Source organism: Solea solea, chromosome 4 (assembly GCF_958295425.1).
Source record: "Solea solea chromosome 4, fSolSol10.1, whole genome shotgun sequence".
Classification (NCBI taxonomy): domain Eukaryota; kingdom Metazoa; phylum Chordata; class Actinopteri; order Pleuronectiformes; family Soleidae; genus Solea; species Solea solea.
In genome coordinates this window covers 24,237,168-24,260,299 of record NC_081137.1, presented here as the reverse complement: position 1 = coordinate 24,260,299, position 23,132 = coordinate 24,237,168, and the positions used below count along the sequence as shown (strand labels likewise).

The 23,132-nt window shown below is 41.8% G+C and overlaps 2 protein-coding genes across 3 annotated transcripts in view; both read left to right on the top strand.

Moving 5' to 3' along the window:
- Positions 1 to 7,699: 7,699 nt before the first annotated feature.
- Positions 7,700 to 16,749, top strand: paxbp1 (PAX3 and PAX7 binding protein 1). Its single transcript, XM_058627026.1, has 18 exons — positions 7,700 to 8,129; positions 8,364 to 8,486; positions 9,321 to 9,533; positions 9,656 to 9,877; positions 9,963 to 10,063; positions 10,325 to 10,548; positions 10,804 to 10,993; positions 11,920 to 12,043; positions 12,676 to 12,778; positions 13,017 to 13,132; positions 13,494 to 13,693; positions 14,289 to 14,436; positions 14,524 to 14,645; positions 15,117 to 15,193; positions 15,316 to 15,382; positions 15,486 to 15,632; positions 15,782 to 15,936; positions 16,062 to 16,749. Exons 1-18 carry the CDS (start codon positions 7,820 to 7,822, stop codon positions 16,180 to 16,182), a joined length of 2,763 nt encoding a protein of 920 aa, XP_058483009.1. The 5' UTR covers positions 7,700 to 7,819; the 3' UTR covers positions 16,183 to 16,749.
- Positions 16,750 to 17,082: 333 nt separating this feature from the next.
- Positions 17,083 to 23,132, top strand: part of slc7a1a (solute carrier family 7 member 1a) — a 16,296-nt gene continuing 10,246 nt past the window's right edge. Inside the window, exon 1 of one of the 2 annotated variants that reach the window (XM_058627027.1) lies at positions 17,083 to 17,266. The gene's annotated coding sequence lies outside the window, so the exon portion shown is untranslated. Of the gene's footprint in view, positions 17,267 to 21,178; positions 21,305 to 23,132 lie in introns of those variants that run through there. The other variant, XM_058627029.1, reaches the window with a different exon arrangement.

The window sequence follows — 23,132 nt, the reverse complement described above, 5'->3', positions numbered from 1 at the left end:
GTGGGTTTTAGCCTCGACATCTGTCAAAAACAAATTCTCACTTTTGGTGGACGCATCACAAAAAGTCTGTTATTTGTGCCTCATATCAAACGGACAATATTCCAAACTGACACTGGGATCATTTTCATTTATCCAGTTAGTATATAGTTAGTATAGTTAGTATTTTCATTTATCCAGTTAGTATAGTTAGTATATTCATATTGAGTACATTTTGACTTGTGGAGACGACTATCGTGGAGAACACGACTCAGTGTTGTGAACTTGCACTGACATTCTCAGTCACCTGAAGATGCTCCTGTTGTCCTTTGTTCTAATTCACCAGCCTTGCTGTCATTATGCTGTCAGTCACACTGTCCGGCTCGATATAGGCGACTGACGTCTTTCCCAGTGATGTAAACGCAGATGTCACCTCAGTCACGGACTCTTTGTGACTGAAAGTCCAATGTCCCAGCAGTGAACCCACTCTCAAAGTCACTCAGATCTTCTCCTCTTGTCACCTTGATACAACATCAGCATCACCTGAGCCTGCTTTGTATTCCCAGTGTGGAATTGCATACATGCCACAAAGTATCCCTCCCTGGATGATATTTATTAGATTTTTCCATGCAGTGTGGATTTGTTATGTTTCTGCACTGACTTAGTCTGGGGTTTTTTGGGTTTAATTTGCCCTCTTTATTACACAAAAACACACACAAGTCTCTGTATAAAAGCTGAGTGTTAAGCCAGGCACGCTTCTTCATCGACCCGCACAAAATGCCTGAGAGCAAATTGACCATGGAAGCCCAGTGGGACTGCAGAGTCAATATAAACCAACAGGAGTGATTGATTGATCCGCTGCTTCCCCGCCCTCCTCCACCTCATCGTGCCCTCCTTCAGCTCCCCCCTCTGTTCAATCACCGTGGATTTGCTCAGACCTGGTCTCGTCTGTGCAAATGTATCCAGACTAGATCCTGATCCCATGGACATGTGTTTCAGATCATAGCTCACGTTCACACCAAGCAGCTAAATCGGAAAATACATCTTTTTCACTTTGTTTTGGCTGTCAAACACTGAAAGTGTTTTTCACACCCTCTCCACACTGGATTCATATTCTAATACACACACACACACACACCTTCATGAAATTATGTAAGAAGCAATGTGTTGATACAGATTGTATTGACTTATTTTTACTTTTTAAATCAGGCTGTGTTATTATCGAAAACAAACTTTTGTCTGACATCTACTTAAACAAAATAGTGACATGTCATATCTGCACAGGACCAACTTTCCTGAGGTCATTTGTGCCCCTGACCACCTTGAATATTGATCACATGGTGGAGTGCTCGTGCATCCACTCCACAGTTTTCATTGGCAGCCACTTGGATGCTGTAAAGTGGCCGTTAATGACAGATTTTATTGTCAGCTGTCGCATGATTTACATAATTTAAAATCCCACATTTCACTGTCACCCAGAGAGCAACACCAACAGGATTCCAGCCTTATTCATAGGTTATTGATGAAACGGCTAATTAGTGTAGGTCGGTATGGATTGAACGTGTCCGGTGTGAGGACCAGTGTCTGCACTTCTTGCCTGGTTATTTATTATTTCAGCACTGGTGGAGGAAATTAGGTGAACAACTGGAATTGAGTTATCATAGGTCATGGAGAACCTCCATCTGAGCTCTTCATCGGGGGTGCTTTAAACGGCTCATCATTATGGACCAAACACAGGAAGAGAGACAGGAAGCAAGGTCAGCTTTAAACACAGTGATTAACAGTTCAAAGAGAACAACTGGGGTTTCATCTACCTCTCCTCCTCGTGGACATCCCTCCCCTCACGCTCACTTCCTCTCATCTTCAAATAACACAGGTGGAGGGTGGAGGGTGAGGGGCGGCCTCTCCTGGGTCAACCTTCAGGGAGCATTGAGGGCAGGAGGATGGGAGGCTGGAGGGCAGCTTTGTTGCCTGCTTGGCCTCTCCCCTTGCTGGGCAGTGATTAAATCAAGGACCTGGTGTGAGGCCTTCTGCCGGGGCAGCAGTGAGCTTTTATCCCCCGTGTGCCCCTCAGAGGAGACCTACAAAGTCAAAGGCTGGTTTGTGTTTTGTTTTTTTGGTCTTGTTGTTCTTTTAATTTATAGCATTTTTTCTTTTTTTGTCCTAGCATGGACCAAAAACATTCACGCAGAGATGCCCCACACATGCCACGAATCTCAAATATTGAGCTGTAACCTGCTGGATATCAAATATAAGATCAGGCTGGAGGTTTTGATGCGTTTCACATGTATACTTCACATGTATACTTCACATATATACTTCACATGTATACTTCACATGTATACTTCACATGTATACTTCACATGTATACTTCACATGTATACTTCACATGTATACTTCACATAGCCTTAGCCTTCAGGAACAAAAGACACTCTGTAAAGGTGACAGGAATCATAACAAAAGCAATCTTAAGTCCAAACATTCTCTGGTTGCACAGAGAGACCAGATCTGATGAACAATTTTTATACAGACGTCAGAACTCAGCTTGTTTTTAGTGCAAAGCTTCAGGACTGAAATTGGGGAGTGGGCATAAAGATGTGTCAGCTGTACATGAGCGGTCCTTGTGTTACTGAAGTACCTATGACCAATGCTACTGTGCAGCTGCTCTGTGACAAACAGCAAAATGCTGTTGCCCCTGGCAACTCCCTGGTGGGAATCTATATAAATGTATGAATGTGGCACAGCACGAAGCTAAAATAATAATCTTTTTTTTTTGTTTTTAAATGCATGCATGCTCAACCAAAGTCGTTGTATAAGAAAAAGATTCAAAAAGTTGAATGCTATGAAAAAAAACTATAAAACATGTAAACTTTTGAGATTGTAACTCCCTCCTGCAGAGCACCAGCAAGTGATTGCTGTGCCGCAGGCCTTGTTCCTGTCAGCCTGACAGAAAGAAGAGGGAATGCACTCAGGGAGAGTTATTCTTACATAATTACTCTGAAATCAAAAGGGAGGGAGGGGGAGTCTTTTTGTCTCTCTGTGTAAACTCTTGGGAGATTCACACTCCCTCCTGCAGAGTGCTCGTGAGTGATTGCTGTGCCCCAGGTCCTGTTCCTGATAGGTTGACAGAAAGGTGCATTCAGGGAGAGTCATCATTTATCCCTTTGTAATTACTCTGAAATCAAGGTGCCGAAATATCTGTACTGAGGTGGACCGAAGAGGAAAAACCCTGCAGTCGCGTTAGTGTGCAGCATATATGGCCCGAAAATGAAGATACAGAGAGAGAAGAAAGAAATGTGAAATGGAGAGATGAGAAGGAGCAGGACAGTCGATACAAGGTCAACCTGTTTTAAAGTAGATGGTCTAATGAGCAGTCGGATACAATGACTAATCATCAGACACTGACTGATGAGGAAAGGAGAGGAGAAATATAGTAAAAGACTGAGCACATTTCATTCCAGCAGTCCTTTTTTTAACTGCATGGAAAGATTTACTTGTCAGGACGATTGTGTCATATTTCACAGCTTGTCAATCACAACAATGCACTGAATTGAATATAAACATTTTAGCCGTGTGCTGCTGCTCAGTGAACCCTGTGTTTCTGACTCTTTGCTATTCTGTGCACTGACATATACTCGCTCGTTAAGTTTATACTAAAATGTTGATGAAATTCCTCTCGGAATTAGCCGCTTTTTCATCTTCTTAACATCCGCACTTAAAACTCTCGCTTTCATTTTTTTTCCTTGGGTAATTCTCTCAGACAAGTGTCTTCTCACTTTCCACTTCTGCCAAATGAGAACTTTAGTTAACACATCGAGCACTAATCTCAAGACCATTATGAGCATTGCAGGGATAAAAGAATAGTAAAGGAGCAGATGAAAAAGCGGGGAGCGCTGTTTGCGTCTTCTCCTCCATGTTGTGCCCTGATGAGGGAGTTTTGAGTTGATCATTAAGAAGAAAATAAATCTTGAATTCTTTCTGCCTCTCGCGCTTGAAGACAGCTCTGTGTGAGGAGCGTCTCTTACTATGCACATTTATCTAATTCAATGTGCATCACATTAACACACATGCACAGACTCCTCTGAGCTACGCATGCACTCAAGTGTGGCAGGAAATGAATATTTAAGCATTGAGCCGCAGGTGTAGGCGCTGCAGCCGAGTCTTCTCAAGCACATCATTTATTTACCAGTTTGAAGCTTCGAAGTGGGTTTAAACATCATCATTTTCTCCCTGTGTTCTCTTTAATCAGGCACACCATCCCCTTTATCTCCTTCCTCAACTGCAGCCTCCATTTGCTTTGCTCACAGGCCCTGTGGCTGCGTTCTCACCACCGTCTCTGAGGTGACGCTTCTGTCAGAGGTCACAGATCAGCGTGTGCTGGTTTTCTTAAATCATCTTTATGAGTGCAGCGTCTTCTCAGGAACACACCCGGAAGGGAGAAGATGTCAGAGGAGGGACAGACTCTGAGTATAAACGTACAATAAAGCCTCGATCGAGCTTCTGTGCCCGGACAGGAGACGTAGCTGCAGTAAGGTCTGGCTTTGATGTTATCTTGAGTGATAGGTGGGGAGAAAAGAAGAAGGTGAAGCTGCTGACACAGTAGTTTGAGTAGTTTTTCAACAACAAAAAAAAAAGTCTTTGTCACTCTTCTATACGCACTCCTAAAACTTGGCAGTAAAGTCAAAATGGAAAGAGTATAAACTGAAAACTGGCAGAAGGAGGCGTGAAATGGATAATGTCAAACTTGTTTCCAATGCATGAAGGAGAAATATGGGAGTCAGTGCAGTATTGTAACAGGACATACACGTACATACCTGCACTTCACATCATTACTACACGCAGAGGGCAGAAGAGGAACATGCACATGTATCGAATCCTCTAAACTAAACAGCACATAACCCAGTGAGGCTACTTTTCATTGAAAACTCGTTTCTGTCTCAGTGTGAATAACTGTGGAAATAGAAAGTCCCCATGAATGTGTTCTTGTTTGTCTCAGCTTTTTATTTTTTTGGTCCATTTGTGTTCAAATAGCTTGTGTCCCTGGTAACAGAGGCAGTTACTGACTTGATTTCATCTCAGTGATTGATGGTAAGAACGGCCACTATACCTCGGCACAGGCGTAAGTTAGAGCCGCTCTGCTGGAGGATGAAGAAAGTAATCTGCTTGCACAGAGCGTGCAGAGGGTCCGAGCAGAAATGACTCCAGTGAATACAGATCCCCCGTTTCAGATAAGTATAATTAGTTATCCACATCATTTATGTTTTCCAGCTTTGTACGTGTGCTTGTATCGCAAAATTAATCATCTGTCTTCAGTGGATGATATTACCTGAGAGCACTGGGAAATATTAGGTGCTCCATATTTAGAGAGCTCTCTTTCCAGAAAACTGACTCACATATTGTGAAACATGGCTGCATTAATGAGATGGAAAGCATGAAAGGTTTTATTTATAATATATACATATGTATACATATATATATATATATACTGTATTTGCTTGTTTGCCTTTAAATACTTGACATCTTAATGTTGCCTAAACTAATATACATTAGCTTGCATTAATGGAAGTGGTCGTTGGAGGCTGTATATCCTCCTGTTGGCCTTCCATTACTGCACCTCTTGTTTTATTCTCATTCCGTCTTCATTACCTCTTGACACACACACACACACACACACTGTGTATTTAATAAGCCGGGTTATTCAACCCTGATGTTTGTTCCATCAGTGCAAATGAAACCTTTACAGTGCTTCTATCCTGCAGCAGCAAAGTGACGTACCATCACTCCTGTTCAACTACTTCAGATAAAAAGACACAAAGTCGTCTTCCTTTATCTGTGAAACTCTGCACGTAAACAAACCACTAAACAAATAATGAAACATGGCTCACACCAATCACCCACCGTGCATCTCTACATCCAATAATCACACGTCAACAGCTTGAGCTTGGTAATGAGAGGAGTGATGTGATGAGCCATATGAACCTTTGAGCAGCAATATTGATGTCATCTATATTCATACTGGCGTGTATCAGGTACATTCACTGGATCAGAAAAATGTCATTGTATTTCATTAGCATTTATACATGAGTGAACTAGGAGTGCAGCATTGGCCCCAAATAAGACTCTTACAAAAGGTCACAGTGCCCCCACGTGGTATTTAGATGAACTTCCAGTGGTTTCGGAACTAAAGACATGTTTGTACTTTTCATTTGAACTCTGCCTAAACTAATTTGAGCAGCTGAGTTTCTTACACTACTTATTCACTACAGCAAGCACACATGTATTGATTGAATAGAGGGAGCAGTCTATACTTAGCCTTACTCTATATTATACTAAAATATACAACTACATTTAGATGATTGCACATTCTCTGAAACATGTAATACCATATTTCATTTCTTATAATTAACATGGTGCTTTTTTTCTATATGACAATGAAACAAGTTTCTAGTGTAAAAAAAGACAAGCGGTTTGTACAGAACAGAAACTGATAGTCAGCCATTTTCACCAAAGAGATACGTCTCACTGTAAAATAAAACATAGGTTTTCTACTGTGTCATTAAAATGGAAATACAGCCGTTAACTGGATGATATTTATCTCCAATTATTGTTCTAACGGCAAAGGGTCATCTTGACATTAATTAATCACCGCATATCACTTTGGCTTCATCAGTGGTGACACTTTAATTGATATTATCACCACAACAATGACTGCACTGTGTGGAGTTATGGCTCTGTCTGTAATGACCCTCTCTCACTACACCACTCATGTCTGGCATTTATTAAAGGAGCTGATTGTGCTGAATACATATTATCTGTGATCATAAGGAGAGACATATGCTGCATGTTTCACGTGCAAATGTACTGCAGGCGGAAGTGTCTTTCTGGACCTTTCATGGCAAAACATGCCCTCAGGGGATAGTGAGGAATGAATTTCTTTCTGACAATGTGTCTTTACTGAAAATACCTCATTCTGTGGATGAATATGGATCATTCAAACTCACTGGTAAACCACTAGCTCCACTACTCAAGTCATAACTATGCTGATTGTATTCCCATTATTGCCATGCCGTGAAGCCATGGATAACTGAACGTTCAAAATATGGTTTAAATGTCATTACAGGGAATGAAACAGAGCACCAACATATACTGATCTGGGGTGGAGTGGCGCAGTGGTTAAGACCGGTACCCTGTGTGCGAAAGACATCATGGTTGCAAGTTTGATTCCACCCCTGGCTGGTTATACTCAATTCCATTGTAAGTCGCTTTGGATAAATGCGTCTGCTAAATGACATGTAATGTAATGATCTGCCAATATAATAATAATAATAATGATAATAATAAATTATAATATTATTATTTATTTTAAATGATAATAAATGTATAATTTTCTTTAAAGTAGCAGTTCATGTCACTAAGATATATCTCAATCTTTGACGGGAAAACGTATATATTCATATATATGTGTTTATGTATATATCTATATGTATGTGTATATATACATATATGTATACATATGTACACATATATGTATATATATATATATATATATATATATATATATACACACATATGTAGAGAGAGAGAGAGAGAGGTGATATTTGATGACTACTTACTGATGTATTAGTTTGTTTATCTGTCTAAAATTGATGGTTTGTTGCTGCGCGGCTATACTCGGTTTGACCAGTGGAGGGCAGTGATTCGCTCGTGCCGCATGTTCTCCGACGAAGAAGAAGAAAGCCAACATCTGACAGAGAAAATGGCTGCATGGCGGTCTGTGGACAATTTCTTTGGGCTACAACTGCAGTCTTAAACCATGTGGTGTTGCGTCTAACCGGGGAGCACAATGTTTAAAAAGGCGAAACGAGCGAACTTCCGACGGCGAAATGAGTCCGACGAGGACGAACATGAGGACGGTCCGCGTCCCTCGCTGGCGCCGACATTGTTCGGGCCTGTGGTGGACGAAATCCCGTTCATGGAGACTTCCAGCAACGCCGTCTGTGGAGCGCCGAGCAGCGGGGACGGCTACAGCAGTAACGGCTTCCTGTTGAACAGCAGCAGTATGCGAGGAGTGAAGAAGGAGAAGAAAGTCAAAGACATACCTGTGCTGCAAGTGCCCACGAAAGCCAGTCTGCTGAGTTTCAACGACGAAGAAGGTAAACGTGCTAAATCAAGCTAGCTGTTAGCTGGTGATGGAGATTATATTCCGTTACTGTCTGTTTGTGGATTTGCACATAATGTTCATGCCTCTTTATCTCCACATAGCTCGTTAATATCAGTTAAAGACCGTATATTGTCCCGGGTTTTACCTTTTAAAAGCACACGTTATACAGACCCAAGACGACCCGCGCACCCTAACTTTGTTGCTTTGGTGGTTTGTTTGCAAACAGAAGGATTCGAGGTTTTCAAAGTGAAGAAATCCAACCACAGCAAGAAGATTGTGAAGCAGCTGAAGAAAGAATACAAGGATGATCTGGAGAAGTCTGGCTGTGTCAAACAGGAAAATAAATCAGGTGGGATATCACTTTCATAATCGATTAACCTGTCAATTATTTCCTTGATTAGTCGAGTAATTGTTTGGTCAGAAAGCGTTAAAAAATGTTGATCAATGTTTGTCAAACCTGGAAATGATGATGTTCTTAAATGTCTTGTTTTTCTCCACAAACCAAAATGATTCACTTTTAATGATTTCATTGTTTTATGGAGCAAAGAAATGAAGAAAATATTCACATTTAAGAAGCTGAATCACTCAGAAATCTTGTTTTAATAATCGAGTATCAAAATAGTTGTTGATTAATTTAGTAATGGAGTAATTGTTTCAGCTCTACATCACTTGTAGTTCTTACGGTTAAGTTATTAGTTGGGAGAAAGCACATGGACACCAGAAACCCACCAAAGCCACACAGTTATCACACAGTTATCGGTACAATTAAAAGGTCACCTGAAAGTTGTAGAGTTATGCTGCTCATAGACAAAATAAATGCCAGCAAGCATATAACCTGCAGAGGTAATAAGAATACCCGAAGCTGCCTAGCTGATCATTCAGCTGCAATGTATATCACCAACGTTGGACAACAGCATGACCTTGGTTTTGTTAAAATCAGCTGAAACTGACACCGACTGGTGCAATAAGTGATCCTGAAAACCTCTGGCTTGTCGTAAAGTTGTACCATAGATGGAGGTGGATCTCTTCAGAAAGATCATTTCATATTTACATTTTAGTTTACAAGACAAAAATAGAGTATATTATATGGATTATTTTCAGTTTGGTTTTTATTGAATTAGATTTATTTTCCCATCTGCAGATGTGATATTCTAACGTCTGTTTCTGCATCCTGTTTCCTTAGATGCACCGCCTCAGGCACCAGTTGCCATCAAAGATGAAGTCACGGGTGGAGCAAGTAGTGAACATGGGGAGGAAGAAATGGAGGTGGACAGTACTGAGGAGCAGGAGGAAGCGGCAAGGAGTCAAGGTGCTCAGGCGCATAGTCAAGTGTCTAAGAGCAATAACACTGGAGCAACGTTCAACACACTCTCCTCCCTCGGCAGCCTAAAGCCAGGTATCATACTCGTATTTTCAGATTTAACTACGTGTGCTTGGTGATCAACATGTATTCTACTACTTATCTGATAATCCTTGCACACAACACTTGGATTAAGACCTGTTCCTCTTGTACTCCAGGAGAGATCCCCGATGCTGCTTTCATCCATGCTGCCAGAAAGCGGCGGCAGCTCGCAAGAGAACTTGGAGGCGACGCTCCACTGGTTGAGACGGACACTCCCAAGAAACGCCTCGTTGGAGAAGACCAAGATGTTAGTGATGACGAAGATGAGATGGAGAAGAGGATCCGCTTTAGTGGAGTCAAGAACAAAACCCAGAGACAGAAGATAGCTGAGGAGATAGGTACTGTTGTAGTTTTGGTCTGCAAATCACCTGCTGTACTATTTTAAATCAATTGTGTTAAAGACACAAACTTCTCCATGTACAGGTATAGAAGGTAGTGATGACGAGGCGCTTGATACAGGGCAGGATGAAGAGGTGAGCCGCTGGGAGCAGGAACAGATTAGAAAAGGAATCAGCATTCCCCAGGTAAGCTGCACTTAACCTCTCAATAGCTGCGAAGCATTTTTCATGCTGATAGGACGTCTGACAATGGACTGTGTGTGTTCTTTTTATTGTATTTTATAGACACTTATAAACACATTGAGAAATGTCAACATTTATGATGTCAGCATAAATGCCAAAGATACCATGTTGGTTTCTAAAAATCTCAATACTTTTGTGACACAAAATCATATACAGTAACTATAGATAATAAAATCATGTGTTTTCCTTGTTTGTAATGACTAGGTCCAGAGCACCCAGCCAGAAGACAACACCATCTACTACCAGAACAGCTATGAGAGTCAGCCGTATGGATCTTCCTACAGCATGCCCTTCACCTACAGCACCGTGGCCCCACAGACCGTCAAGCCGACTGGCCGAGCAGACAATGGTTCTGTTCACTTCGGGGCCCCAATTAGTGATCTTACCCCAGTATCCATTGATTTGGTAAAGAAACGCCTGCAGGATAGGTAGGTCCAGTGTATGACTGCGGCAACATCTAATATGAGTCTGGGCCATAGAACGGATTGTGGTGATCGATGTGGAGGGGGTTTCTTTAGTCCTAACAACTAGACACACATAGTCTCCTGTTAATCACTATCGTTATGTCGTTGTTCTATAGGAACACTCTGTTTACATACAGTTTGTCAATATTTAAAATCATATTGTCTTTTTGCTCTGAGTCAACCTCTCTGCGTGTCTTTCCCTGTATGTTCTGTCTACAGACTCAGTCAAATGCGTGCAGGCTACAACGCAAACTCCAAGCGCTTCAGACAGATTGAAGATGACCTCGCTGCTTCTGAGAACGCCATACAGCAGCTGGAGGGCTCGTCCAGTGACAACGCAGAGCAATATAAATTCTTGCAAGAGATGCGAGGGTATGTTGGAGACTTGCTTGAGTGTTTCAGTGAAAAGGTAAGGGAGAATTTATCTGCTGTCTGATTAGCAGTTCTTATTTTGTGTCTGTGTTCACTGACCACTTAATGTGATGTATTTTGTAGAGAGAGAATCCAATAAAACTCTTTATTGTAAAGAATTTAGTATCATAAAAAGCCCACTACTATTTACTTCAACTACTTTTTGCTTGAAATATTAACTTTGATCTGTTCTCACAAACACTGTTGTGTAAACACTTTCTTTAAAGAATGGAAGTATAAAGCTAATCCAAACATTTTCACTGTCTTTGAATTAATGTATATTTGTTATACTTGTACAATAAGAAAGCAAAATTACCGTAAGATGAGCTTTAAGATGACCCACTGCAGCGGTGTTACCATGTACTATACTTACAGTTGTGTAAAGCACAGTGAAGTGTTTGTGTACTTGTGTAGCTGCTTACTAAAGTCATTTCTAAACAGAATAACTATCTTGATTCTGCAGCTGCAGAGCAGCGTCAACACGGAATGACCTGCCAGCTGCCAACATGTTTCCACCGACCACACTAATATGTTTTAATTCTATCAGGCTGCACAGAACATTGTGACGGAACGGAGACACTAATCAACCATTATCATCAGCATGATTTGCCATTATAACAGCGACAGCAAACATCATGACTGGACCTACATGTTCTTAGTGTTGGGTCAAACCCATCTTACTCTAATTAAGTGGAACCCAGTGCATCAGTCTATGACGCCTTTAACTTGGTTTGGCTGCTCAAACGTCCATCGTCTTTTAACGTGACGTCATGGAAATGGACATTTTACAGATGCCTGGTTTTTTACCCACCACTATCGACATGTTGGTTCCAATGTTTTATTGTCCATCATGGGAGACATCCCCGTGACTCGGAGCCCCGCTTTGTTTGGGTCAGAGGTCACAGAAGGCATCATATCTTTCAGGTGCCTGCTGTCCTGGAGCTGGAGGCTGCCATGCACCAGTTACTAAGGCAACGGGCCTCACGACTTGTCCAGAGAAGACAGGATGATATTAAAGATGAATCGTCGGAGTTTGCAAGCCTTTCAAGTCAGTCCATCTTGAAGGTTTTTATGATTTATTTGAACAGCCTCGTTAGTTCTGTCTGTCTGTCTGTCTGTCTGTCTGTGTGTGTGTGTGTGTGTGTGTGTGCGTGCGTGCGCGTGTGTGTGCGCGTGTGTGTTATTCACATTGTTGTGTCCCACTCCCCCTCGTTGTGTTTCCCTCATTGATTAAGGCTAATTGATTGATTTTGAGTGCGTAAGCTCATATTTGTATTGGACATGTTTTTATTGAAGGAGCTGCTTTGGCTTCTCTTTAATGGTTGAGTCTCAGTGAGCTGTGTGTGTCGGTGCAGACACACACAAAGTAAAGATGACACAAACATTAGTGACTTGTCATTTGTCACTTTGACTGTAACATGTAGGAAGTTGCTGACAGGTAAGTGACTAGAAATTGAATAATACAAAAATTATTTGTAATGAACGATGTCTTATTCCTGCAGATACCTAATGTTTGAACCTCTTGTATAAGTTTAAAACCGTCATCGCTGAACATATCTGAGTTAATTTGTTTAAAGCTTTTTGGATTCTTCCAAATATTGAGTGTCCAGAATCAGTAATAGGTTATGGGATGTCTGTGCCGTTCATCACTGGTTCTAAAATTGCTCCTGTCTCTTGCAGATAAAGCTGTCATGGCTCCTAGTTTAGATTCCTTTGGTCGAGACCGCACGGCGTACCAAGAGCACAGTCGTCAGAGGAGGATCGCAGAAAGAGAAGCGCGACGGTATGAATCCCATTTATACTCACACGTGATTTGTAAGATTCGTCTATTTTTCATACACTTTGTGTAAAGTCTGCATTGCCTCTGCAGACAGTGTGTGTGTGTGTGTGTGCTTATGTCAGACCACAAAATGATAAAAACCCATATGTGCTTAATTTCTTAAGTTTTCCACACAAGAGCTAATTACAGGTAATGAACAGTTGAATAATCTGCCCTTGATTTTCTTTGTGTGTGGTTGTAGAACACGGAGGCGACAAGCACGAGAGCAAAATGGAAAGAGAGCTGAACATAGTGAAGGCTTGTCATCGGATGATGAGGAAACATCCACTGACATTACGAGCTTCAACATGGAAAGAGGTTCATCATCATATTACTGCAAAATTTACACACCATCAATTCAGAATTTGACCATATTTATAGGCAGTTCCATTGTTTCCATCACAGGAAAGATCCTCATTTAACATTAAAAATCATAAACAGACAGATTTTCGATTTACAGTGTATTGTCACTCTCCTTTTGAGAAGCGCAAACATGTCAATAGAAAAGTTTTCATGAGCCCAGAGAAGCGTGTGTGCAGCTTCATGTCCTGATCTCCTGATGATTTCTAAGCCACATTGCCCGGCCTTGCAGAAATATTGATTACCATCAACCAAACAGGTGGTACATTTCAGGTATGGTGTGATTGATGTCTAAATGAATTCTTTCATCTCATTCCAGATCGCATCGGCAGGGAATGTAAAAAAGTGTTTGAGGACGTGGTGGAGGACTTTCATTCTCTCGACTGCATCAAATCCCATTTTGAAGTGTGGAGGCGGGATTACGCCGACACTTACAGAGACGCTTACATCGGCCTCTGTCTGCCCAAACTCTTCAACCCTTTAGTCCGTCTGCAGCTGATCACATGGAACCCACTTGAGGTGAGATGAACACTTTATTGATCCCAAGGCATCGCCTGCACACTCAGGTGTTGTTATAAATCCCAATGACTCTTGACACGATGGATTTTCTGTACTTCAGGAACACATGCTTGTGTGCACAGTTCTGTTCACATCATGCAGTTATTTGTTTTCCAAAAAACTCATTCCGACCCGCTCAGTTTTTAGTCCAGCTCTGTGCTGCAGTCTGTTGATTTATCCACGGTGAATCCTCACTTCCATGAGTATGTTTCCATGCAGCCTGCAGCCTTGTCTCAAACAAAGCTCGTCTTCTTGTAATAAACAGCGACGTGCCAAGAAGAAGCACAGAATGCTGGATGTCCTCCATTGTTGCTCTTTGTCTCCAGCGTGTCGTTGTTGTGATGTGACACGGCTGATTAAATAGCCATGTCATTTACATATCTGGCCCACACACCCCACAGTCAGATCAGGGTGTACTGTGGGGAGCTCCAGTGAGGATTCAGACCACAGTGTCTCTCAGTCTGAGACCGACTCCCCTTCTCTAGACCATGCCTTCATCTGTTCCACCTGTCCTCCTTATGCTGTAATCGGTTTGATGTTTGCTCCGTCTGTGCAGGCTCAGTGTCCGAACTTCGAGTACATGCTCTGGTTTGAGTCGCTGCTGTTTTATGGCTTTGAGGAGCACGGCACGTTGCAGAAAGGAGACGGCGATATCGGTTTGCTGCCTGCTATCGTGGAGAAGGTCGTCCTCTCCAAACTGACAGGTAATGAAGCCCCTGCAGGAGCACAGAGCTCACTCAGTGCTGGCTCGTGAAGACTTACTCGTGTGTTGTTTTTGTGTATGTTGCCAGTGTTGGCAGAGCAAGTGTGGGACCCACTGTCGTGCAGTCAAACAGCCAAGCTGGTGGGCTTCATTCACAGACTGATGAAAAGTTACCCCACTGTGCTGCATGGGGATAATCAATACACAAAGGTACTGTGTCCTACTCTTCTTCTACTGCCTACATACACATCATTTACTTAAACTGACAAAAACATTTGCTCTGGTGTGATTTCCCCGTTCCCATGTGTCAAAATACCCATTTAGTTTTGGCTTTAAACAGGTTTTTCATCAGTGGAAATGTGTTTAATCGTCATTAACTGCAGGTGACGCTGATTTTTGCCAGCAATTCTTTCCCAATCATGTATTTAATGAATCAGCTCATCTGAAGATTGAGACTGAAGTATAATCACAGAGAGATAAACAGTAGCTGTGGTGTCTTTTTATTCCCCCGACCCATTTTGTCTGTAAATCAGTGACATCACAAAAAAACACCAGCAGCCCTGTTCAGAGCAACTGCTGGCTATGGTGTTAGTCACCGAGCAGTGACTCCAGGTTTAATGTTAGTGTGAAAGAGAATTTACAATAATTATCATCTTGATTTGTTTGTTTTCCGTCTTTTAGGAGTTGTTGAAATCGATCGTCTTACGGTGCCGGCGGATTCTCGATGAAGATGTCTTTCTTCCACTTTACCCAAAAAAGTATGTCACGCTGTTGTTAATGTAGTTTTTTATTATTATTATTATTATTATTATTATTATTATCATCATTTTGTCTGTGATACTTGACAATGATTTTAAATATTCCTATTACTTCTGTTCAGTGTGTTAGAGAACAAGAACAGCGGCCCCTACTTATTCTACCAGAGGCAGTTTTGGTCCTGTGTGAAGGTATGTGTGAATCTTATTAATCTTATTAAAGCAACATTTACAGCTGTGGCAGCTTATTTTACTCTGTAGTTATTGATGTTGCTCTTGTTCCCATGTTGTGCAGCTGCTGGGCAACATCCTGCAGTGGCAGGGTATCTTATCCACTTCCTGTCTGAGGGACCTGGCTTTGGACAGCACACTCAACAGATACATCCTCTCTGCACTCCAGACCACAGACACGGCAGAAGACAACGTTCACAAGTGCCAGAAGGTAGTGGATACACAGCACAGCACACTCACACTTAAGTCATTTAGCCGATGGTTTTAATCAGCTTTTTCTGATGTAAGCGTGTCCATTAATGATCGACTTAACATGGTGCCACAGACTTGACATTAAAATCTTCCTTTTACTGATATCAGGTAGTGGAGCGTCTGCCGCAGCACTGGTTCTCCGGGCTGAAGGGTCAGCAGACGCTGCCTCAGTTGGAGCCGCTGTGTCGCTACCTCACCCACCTGGCAAACTCCTCACACCGCAGCACTGTCGGTGGGTCTGATCTGGAACGACACGCTGTCAAGTAAGAGGCTCCGTTAGGGTTTTTACATCCAGCTGAACACTACGTCAGGTGTTTTGAGAAGGATAAAACAAATCTACAATAACTATTTACATGTACATTAAGCTTTAACCTTTGTGCACCAACAGGGATCAAATCAAAGAGGTTGTGAAGATGTTGGGCTACATGAACGCCCTGGATCACATCCTCACGGTGGCAGCAGAACACGGTGTAAAAGACATCAAGTTACTTCTGGAAACCTTGTCATAGAAGACTCTTCACTCATCACGTGTTGTACTGACACCGTTTAAAGCCGTCAGATCACAGCGTTGATCTCCTGGAAAATCATGTGTGTTAATGGATTTGAAATAAAATCTTGTTACTTTGACTGTGATGGAACAAGGGAGGGAAAATAGTTGTAAATATTGTGAATACTTGTATAAAAAAAGGTGTTTTCTCATACACCGACCAACAGGACTGGTGCTCAAACAAGGCCGTGTGTCAACAGCTCAAACATGCTCTCAATATTTTAAATGCATAATTTATTGAAGTAAAGTAAAAATGTGTCCATCAGTTATTGTTCAGAGAAACTAAATTCATAATTCACACAATCCGGATTCCTTTTAAAAACTGGTCCAACACCTTTGTTTCTCTCACCTGATTTTCTTTTATGTGCCAAAAATCACACAGATGCAGAGTGACTGACTTTGCTCTTCACTAAATTCTGCAGTTCCCACCGTCACCAACAGGCTGCTCTCAACATGAGAGTTCTGTGATCATATTTGTAAGATTTGTTTTAGTATTCTGTTTTCCTGTGAATAAAATATTAATTTGAAAGATTGAGTCAGAGTTTTGTTTTTTCCACTATTGTTAATAATAATCTTTGTCTTTGAACAGCATGAGAGAACAAACACATTTTGATGGTGGAATCTGCTGTAATATTTAAACACTTTAAGGTCTGAAAAAGAATCACTACCACTGATTTAAAGTCATTTATTGATCATTAAATACATTTATGATGCAGGACACTGTCTGAAACCCCAGTTAGGACTTCTTTGTTATCGTCTTAGTCAGTATCTACTTGGGGCAGTTAGTGAGTCTAATGGCTGCAGCCCAACAGTAATAGTATTCAGTAGGCGGGGCTGCGAGTGTGTGTGTGTGTGTGTGTCCCCTGCCTTCCATTTGAACACGTTTTAACACAGCTGCCTGAAGAGAAGGATATCTCCCAACCAACCACCTTAAAGACAGACATTTGACTTGGTCGACGCAGTGTTGGCAGCACTGGTTAGAGTTAACTAAAGGACGCTCAGAGTGTTTGGATCAGCACCGTATGCGCTCTCGCAGCGTCTCCAAGGTAAAAGCCATGTTTGCGTTATTCTCCTGAGCTGCATGCAGTGCAAGAATGTGTGAGAACTATCTTTGTATGATCCACACGCTGCAGGTTAAGTCGGTTTATGCGGCGGAAACGTGTGCGGCAGCGTGTTTCCGTGCGTAAAGTTGCGCACACATTGAGCACATGCTGTAAAACTACATGCTCGTTTAGTTTGGACCCCATTTTAACAGCGTTAGTGTCCACTTCAGTGTGTGTGCGTGTGTGTGCGCGCGCGCGTGCGCGGTTTGTAATGCTGCAGAAACGCCACAAGTCAACTTCAGGATCTCCTTCTTTCCTAAAAGTGGCGCCTCAGAAACTTAGCAGCACGAGTCCATATTTAGGGGCTGCTCGAGCGCATTGTGCTTGAAACCACGGTCGTGAAACGTGAGAGTTTGCTTCAGTGTGAGGACCAGACTGGATCAGACTGTTGGAGGAGGAGCAGAGTGGCCTCTCCCGGATTGTAATGCGACTCAAGGCAAAGTGTGGACTGGACTAGCGAGGACGAGGTGGTCTGAAGTCTGGTTTGGGAACCAGGGGTCGTGCCATTGAAGTGACTGTCTGTCAGATACGGATTGGAGTCGTGTGGGCGCGTCCAGCCTGTCAAAGCTCTTCTGTGGAGTTAATATATGGCGCGTGCAGCTGTTAATTTGCCATAATGTGCACTTTTATAGATCATGTTTGTGGTCTCTGGTTGGTGCTGTGGACACTTTTGTCAACGGGATTAACAGGTGCCAACAAAGTGATTTGTGGCTCCTGTGGCTCCTGTGGCTCCTGTGGCCCCTGTACCTTGTGTTTGAAGAGAAAACCCGTTGTTTGTCAGTGAGGACCATGATTTGGGTCCACTCTGTCTCACAGGTTCAGATATTTAAACACATAAAGAGGCTGAGTGCGCGCGCCAAGTCCAGTCCTGGCAGACAATTACTCTTTGGCACTGAAAGGCTCTGATGGGGGATGTGGGGATACACAGCCTTCCTGCGGAATGTTGTGTGTGTGTGTGTGTGTGTGTGTGCAGTTGTCATTGTGTCCAAAACCTGGTCCTAATAAGGCAGACCCTCAATCATGACTAAGATTTGAATTGTGGTTAGGTTAAGGTCTAGTTGTGGGATGTGTCTTTGTTTACCACCATTTAAATGATTTTAATGTTTCTTATGAGTTATGAACTTATGAGAAAACTAATATAGAACTCATTGTTTGTTATGTTATTGAAATATGAATCCACTAGAAAAATTACAGTTTGTTTGTAAATAAATCACTAGGACTGTATGAGGTCGAGCGTTCACTCACTTAATATTTCTGTCATTATCATGATAATGGAATTTGTCGTGATCAGTTTATTGTGTGTGTGTTTGTGTGTGTGTGTGTGTGTGTGTGTGTTTTTATCACGATGCTGTGAAACATTGTTTCCTCTCTAGTGTTTTATTTCTGGGCCATAACAGATCATGGCCCTGGTTACAGTTGGATTACTATGACTTTGCATTAACTGGTTATGGTTAAAGGAGATTTATGTCACAACTGTAATTGTATTCATTGAATATGTCGTAATATATATAATGTGTAAAGTAGTGGCTTCACAGTATAACCAGTTTATTCACAATTTAACATTTAGTACGCTGGACATTAGAATGACGGTGATGGCGATGTAAAATAAAAAGCTGGATTTATTTATCCATTTTAAATGAAAGCATATTTTAGAAGGTCTCGGGTAAGAAAAAAAGAGCTGACCTTTCAGATGTTGGCCACGGTTCAGCACAGACTAACTTTAGCCTCTCTCTGAAAGTGGGTCAGTAATGGACGCCTCACAAGCACAGACAGAGGTTACGTTTGTATGTTAACAAGGTTTAATTGTATAAGTGTTGATTCATCACCTGTGGCGTCGGTCACGTCACCGTGGCGTCTGCTTCACCTCACAGGTGTGGTCATGTGTAACAGCAGGGTTCAGACAGTGGCGGCTGCTGCTGCTGCTGCTGCTGCTGCTGCTGCTCCTCCTGCTGCTGCTGCTGCTACTGCAGTAAACAGACATTGTGTACAAAACAAGGATCGAGGACTTGTAACAATGTTGGGTAATAGTTATAGTAACCCAAAGTTTCTCCAAACAAATGAAGGTCATTTTTCCCTCTCAGTTGTTCTTACTGAAAGTTTGTGTTAATTATTAGTTTATTTCTTTAATACACTTTCTTTCATTATGAGCTCTCATTTAGTAACATCATGATCATCCACAGCATTAAATCTATTTATTATTGCTCCATATAACTTGGCTCATGTCAACAGTGTAGAGTTTGAGTCAAGAAGACCAGACTAACCAAGACCACGTCTGCAGAGACCAAGACGGGACTGAGACCATGGTAGTGTGAGATGAGTCAAAACCTTGATCAGTGCTGCATCGACAGTACATTTTTATTCACTCATAATTGAATAATCTTTAGAATCTGTTAGTTGTCGTAAAGTATTGTCTGTTTTACTGAAGCAAACCAAAGTGTCCAAGTCTGAGACGGGACAGAGACTTTCTCACCAGAGCAGGGCACAGAGTTCATTAGCATACAAGTCTGTCAGGTTTCTGATGTCATCGTTTCCACTTAAAGATGTGTGCAGTGGGAACACAGAGCAAATGTCACCAATCATCACTTCACACTCACTTCTGCACACAGTCTTATTGTTAGTGTATGCATGTGGGCGGCGGCTTCAAAAAAGAGGACATGATGCTGTGCACGGACGTGTGTGTACATGCAGTTACAGATCCTTGCAGGATAGAATGCTTTTCTGAGCTCAGCTCAACTTAAAGCACAACATTTAAATGTCAAACAGTGAACATTGGAGAGTTCTCTCAGTATAGCAGTGATTTTAGAAGCCTCGCGTGTGGATTCCAGTGCAAAAACAACATAAACCCTTCTTGAAGCTGAAAATGTACTATACCAACACCGGGGATTAGATATTCTAACCTTTACACTTCACCAAAAAGTCATGTTTTATGTTGAAATAAACATTTGGGCCAAGTTGTAACTAACTAATGTGTTTGTGGCAGCTTTGTTGTTTTTGTTTATTGTAAAATAAACATTTAAAAAGTCTTCAACTGAACTTTCTTTATTTAAGCTGCAGGAAACCCTGGATCATGGCAGCGAGAGTGTGTGTTACGCTCAGGAGAGCTGGTGTTGCATCATCGTTTTGGAGCAACTGACATCAGAATCAGCTGCACACGTCGTATTAGATCTTATTAGTGCTCAGTGTGTAGAAGGAAATCTACTGTGTGTTTGTTTGCTTTGGCTTTCTTGACCGAATTTCTAAAACTTAACTCGTAGGAAAATGAAGTTACTCTATGAATACAGTTATTATTTAAAAGAAGCTCACAGGGGAAGAGAAGCAGGGTTGTGTACATAGCCTGGTTTCATTGGTTCTGAAGGATCACACCCCTCTCATGTTCATCCACACCCTGCAACTACATGAACACTGCACATCTACTGCTCTCTGCAAACCATGTTTTAACCTAGAGTGTGTCACATCTGTGGGTCACATCTGTGGGTCACATCTGTGCATCAGTGTGCTTAAACAATAAAAATGCTTTTTTTAATCCAGTAACGTCCAGTAACGGCTTTTGACCTTTCAGTATCTCCTGCTACAGTTTCTCTGTGTAAACACATGAAAGGTTTTTTTAGATGAAAAGCTGCTTGTTCTCTTACTGTGAGACTGTGGTGATGTTTGCCACCGTGCAGCTGCAGCGCAGCGACAATGTTTCATTACTAATATCATTATTATTATTATTATCATAGAGTCCACGTAGTGACGGCTACATTTTGACCATGCATTGACCATGTGCATTTGTGCGTGTGAATGTTTCTAGGAATAGCCAGGCCATGTGATTCCTCCAGATTCTATTTCAGAACAGTCGCTGGAGAACTCTGTCGGGCCTCACTGCAGCTTGAAGCTCAGTTCAGAAACACGTTTAATCCGCACGTCTGTCATCGTTCTGCTCAGAACAGCAGGTGACGCAGGTGACGCAGGTGAAGCAGGTGACGCAGGTGCTTTTAAGTAAGTATCTCGTTTGTTTCCATGGTCAGCTTTGTGAGGAGAGTGTGATCTCACTCAACAATGACAATGCTAATTTCATTATTTAACGTCCTGTTTTAAACACATTTGAATTGACAGAGTGACTTTTCCCAACAGACGATGGTTTTGACTGAGCAGTTACACTCGGGTCAGAGAAGGGTCACAGAGTTTCTATAGTCTAGACTGTATGTAAGTGTGTGTGTGTGTGTGTGTGTGTGTAACAGTAACAGCTCTTCAGTATTAGACGTGTGTCAAATATAACAGACTGAGAAAAACAGAGTGTTGTTACTATACTAAATGAAAACAAATATAAAAGTCTCATCGTACAAATGTAAAGAATTGACAAACGTGCAAAAATAAGAAAATAAACTAAATGTGTGTAAGTTAAAGAGTATTATTACGTTTAGAGAGTTCAGCTTCCATCTTATCTTCTCTAACTTTGACCAAAACAAAGAGAAGTGAGAGAGCGGAACAGTGCTGTTAGTGCTGTTAGTGCTGCTCGTTCTAACTGAGTCACACACTGAGATTTAAATGTAATATCTACAGCTTCTGGTTGTGTGAAGGAGGACAGGCTGTTGCTGGAGCTTAGTGACAATCTTTCACAAGTCAGGTCATGGTCATTAAACACTGTATCCTGGAAATTTGAACTTCAGTAAAAATGTGTACGATGCAGAATGTTGCAGTTTTGAGTTTGATTAAATTTGATCCAGATAGACGAGGAATGAGCTTGATGTAGACTGGCATCCCAGTCCAGAGCAGAATGTGTGTGCTCTAATGCTGTGTTTCCATCATGGTATCATGGTACGGCTCCGTTTGGGCTTACTTTTCAACTGAGAACGGTACCAAAGACCGCATGTATCGTCGTACTGGTACAATATTTACACCACGAGTTACACCACCTCTCTCTGTCTCTCTGTCTCTCTCTTTGTCTGTCTCTCTGTCTCTCTCTCCGTATTCTCCCCTCTTTCCATTCCGTTGATGTTGTGCAACATCCACTTATTCTCTGGCTGTATGAGCTCAGCAGTGAGGAATGAGGAGAGTTCAGAGAGTTGACGGTTTGCGTTGCCATTCTGACCTGAGTCTGTGTTTGTGTCGGTCAGAGAGTGAAATGTGTGTAAAGCATAATGTGATAATAATATTTATGGTATAAATGGACCATAAAACATCTAAATGTTCACTCAATGCTGTTTGTTTGTGAGATAAGATGCTGCTTAAGAGTCGATTATCTTTCTTTATCTCTGCGTGAAGCTGCAGTGAAAAGGAAGATCTATCACTGTCATGGTTTAAAAGCTGATATTTAATATCATGGAGGCGCCATGTTTGCTTGCAGTTGTTTAATTCTGCTGCAGAGGAACCTTTGAACTTTGACCTGAGACTGAAACATTTCAACAGAAAGTTTGTCTGAATGGAGAAGTTTTGATTCATTTGGATCTGAAACACACAAACATCCATGTTATTGCTGTTTTCTTTGACTTCAGACAAAGTTCCACAGTGGAAGTTTTCAAAGGTTTGTGTTCATGTGTTCATGTGTTCATGTGTGCAGGAGTGATGAGAACCCTGTGTTTCAGGGCTTTGCCTCGTCTCCTGTGAGCTGTGTTATGTAACACATGTCCTGCAACATATCCAGCAATAAAATGGATGATCCCGTTGGGTGCGTGCTCTTTTTGGCACACAGTCACACAGTGACTGCTGTTACCCGTGGATTTATCATCATACATGATGAGAGTTTGTGTAGCAGATTAGGATTTTATGATACAGTACTCTTCATTTATCCAGGCCTGGGAACTGAAGCACAAGCATTGACTGGATT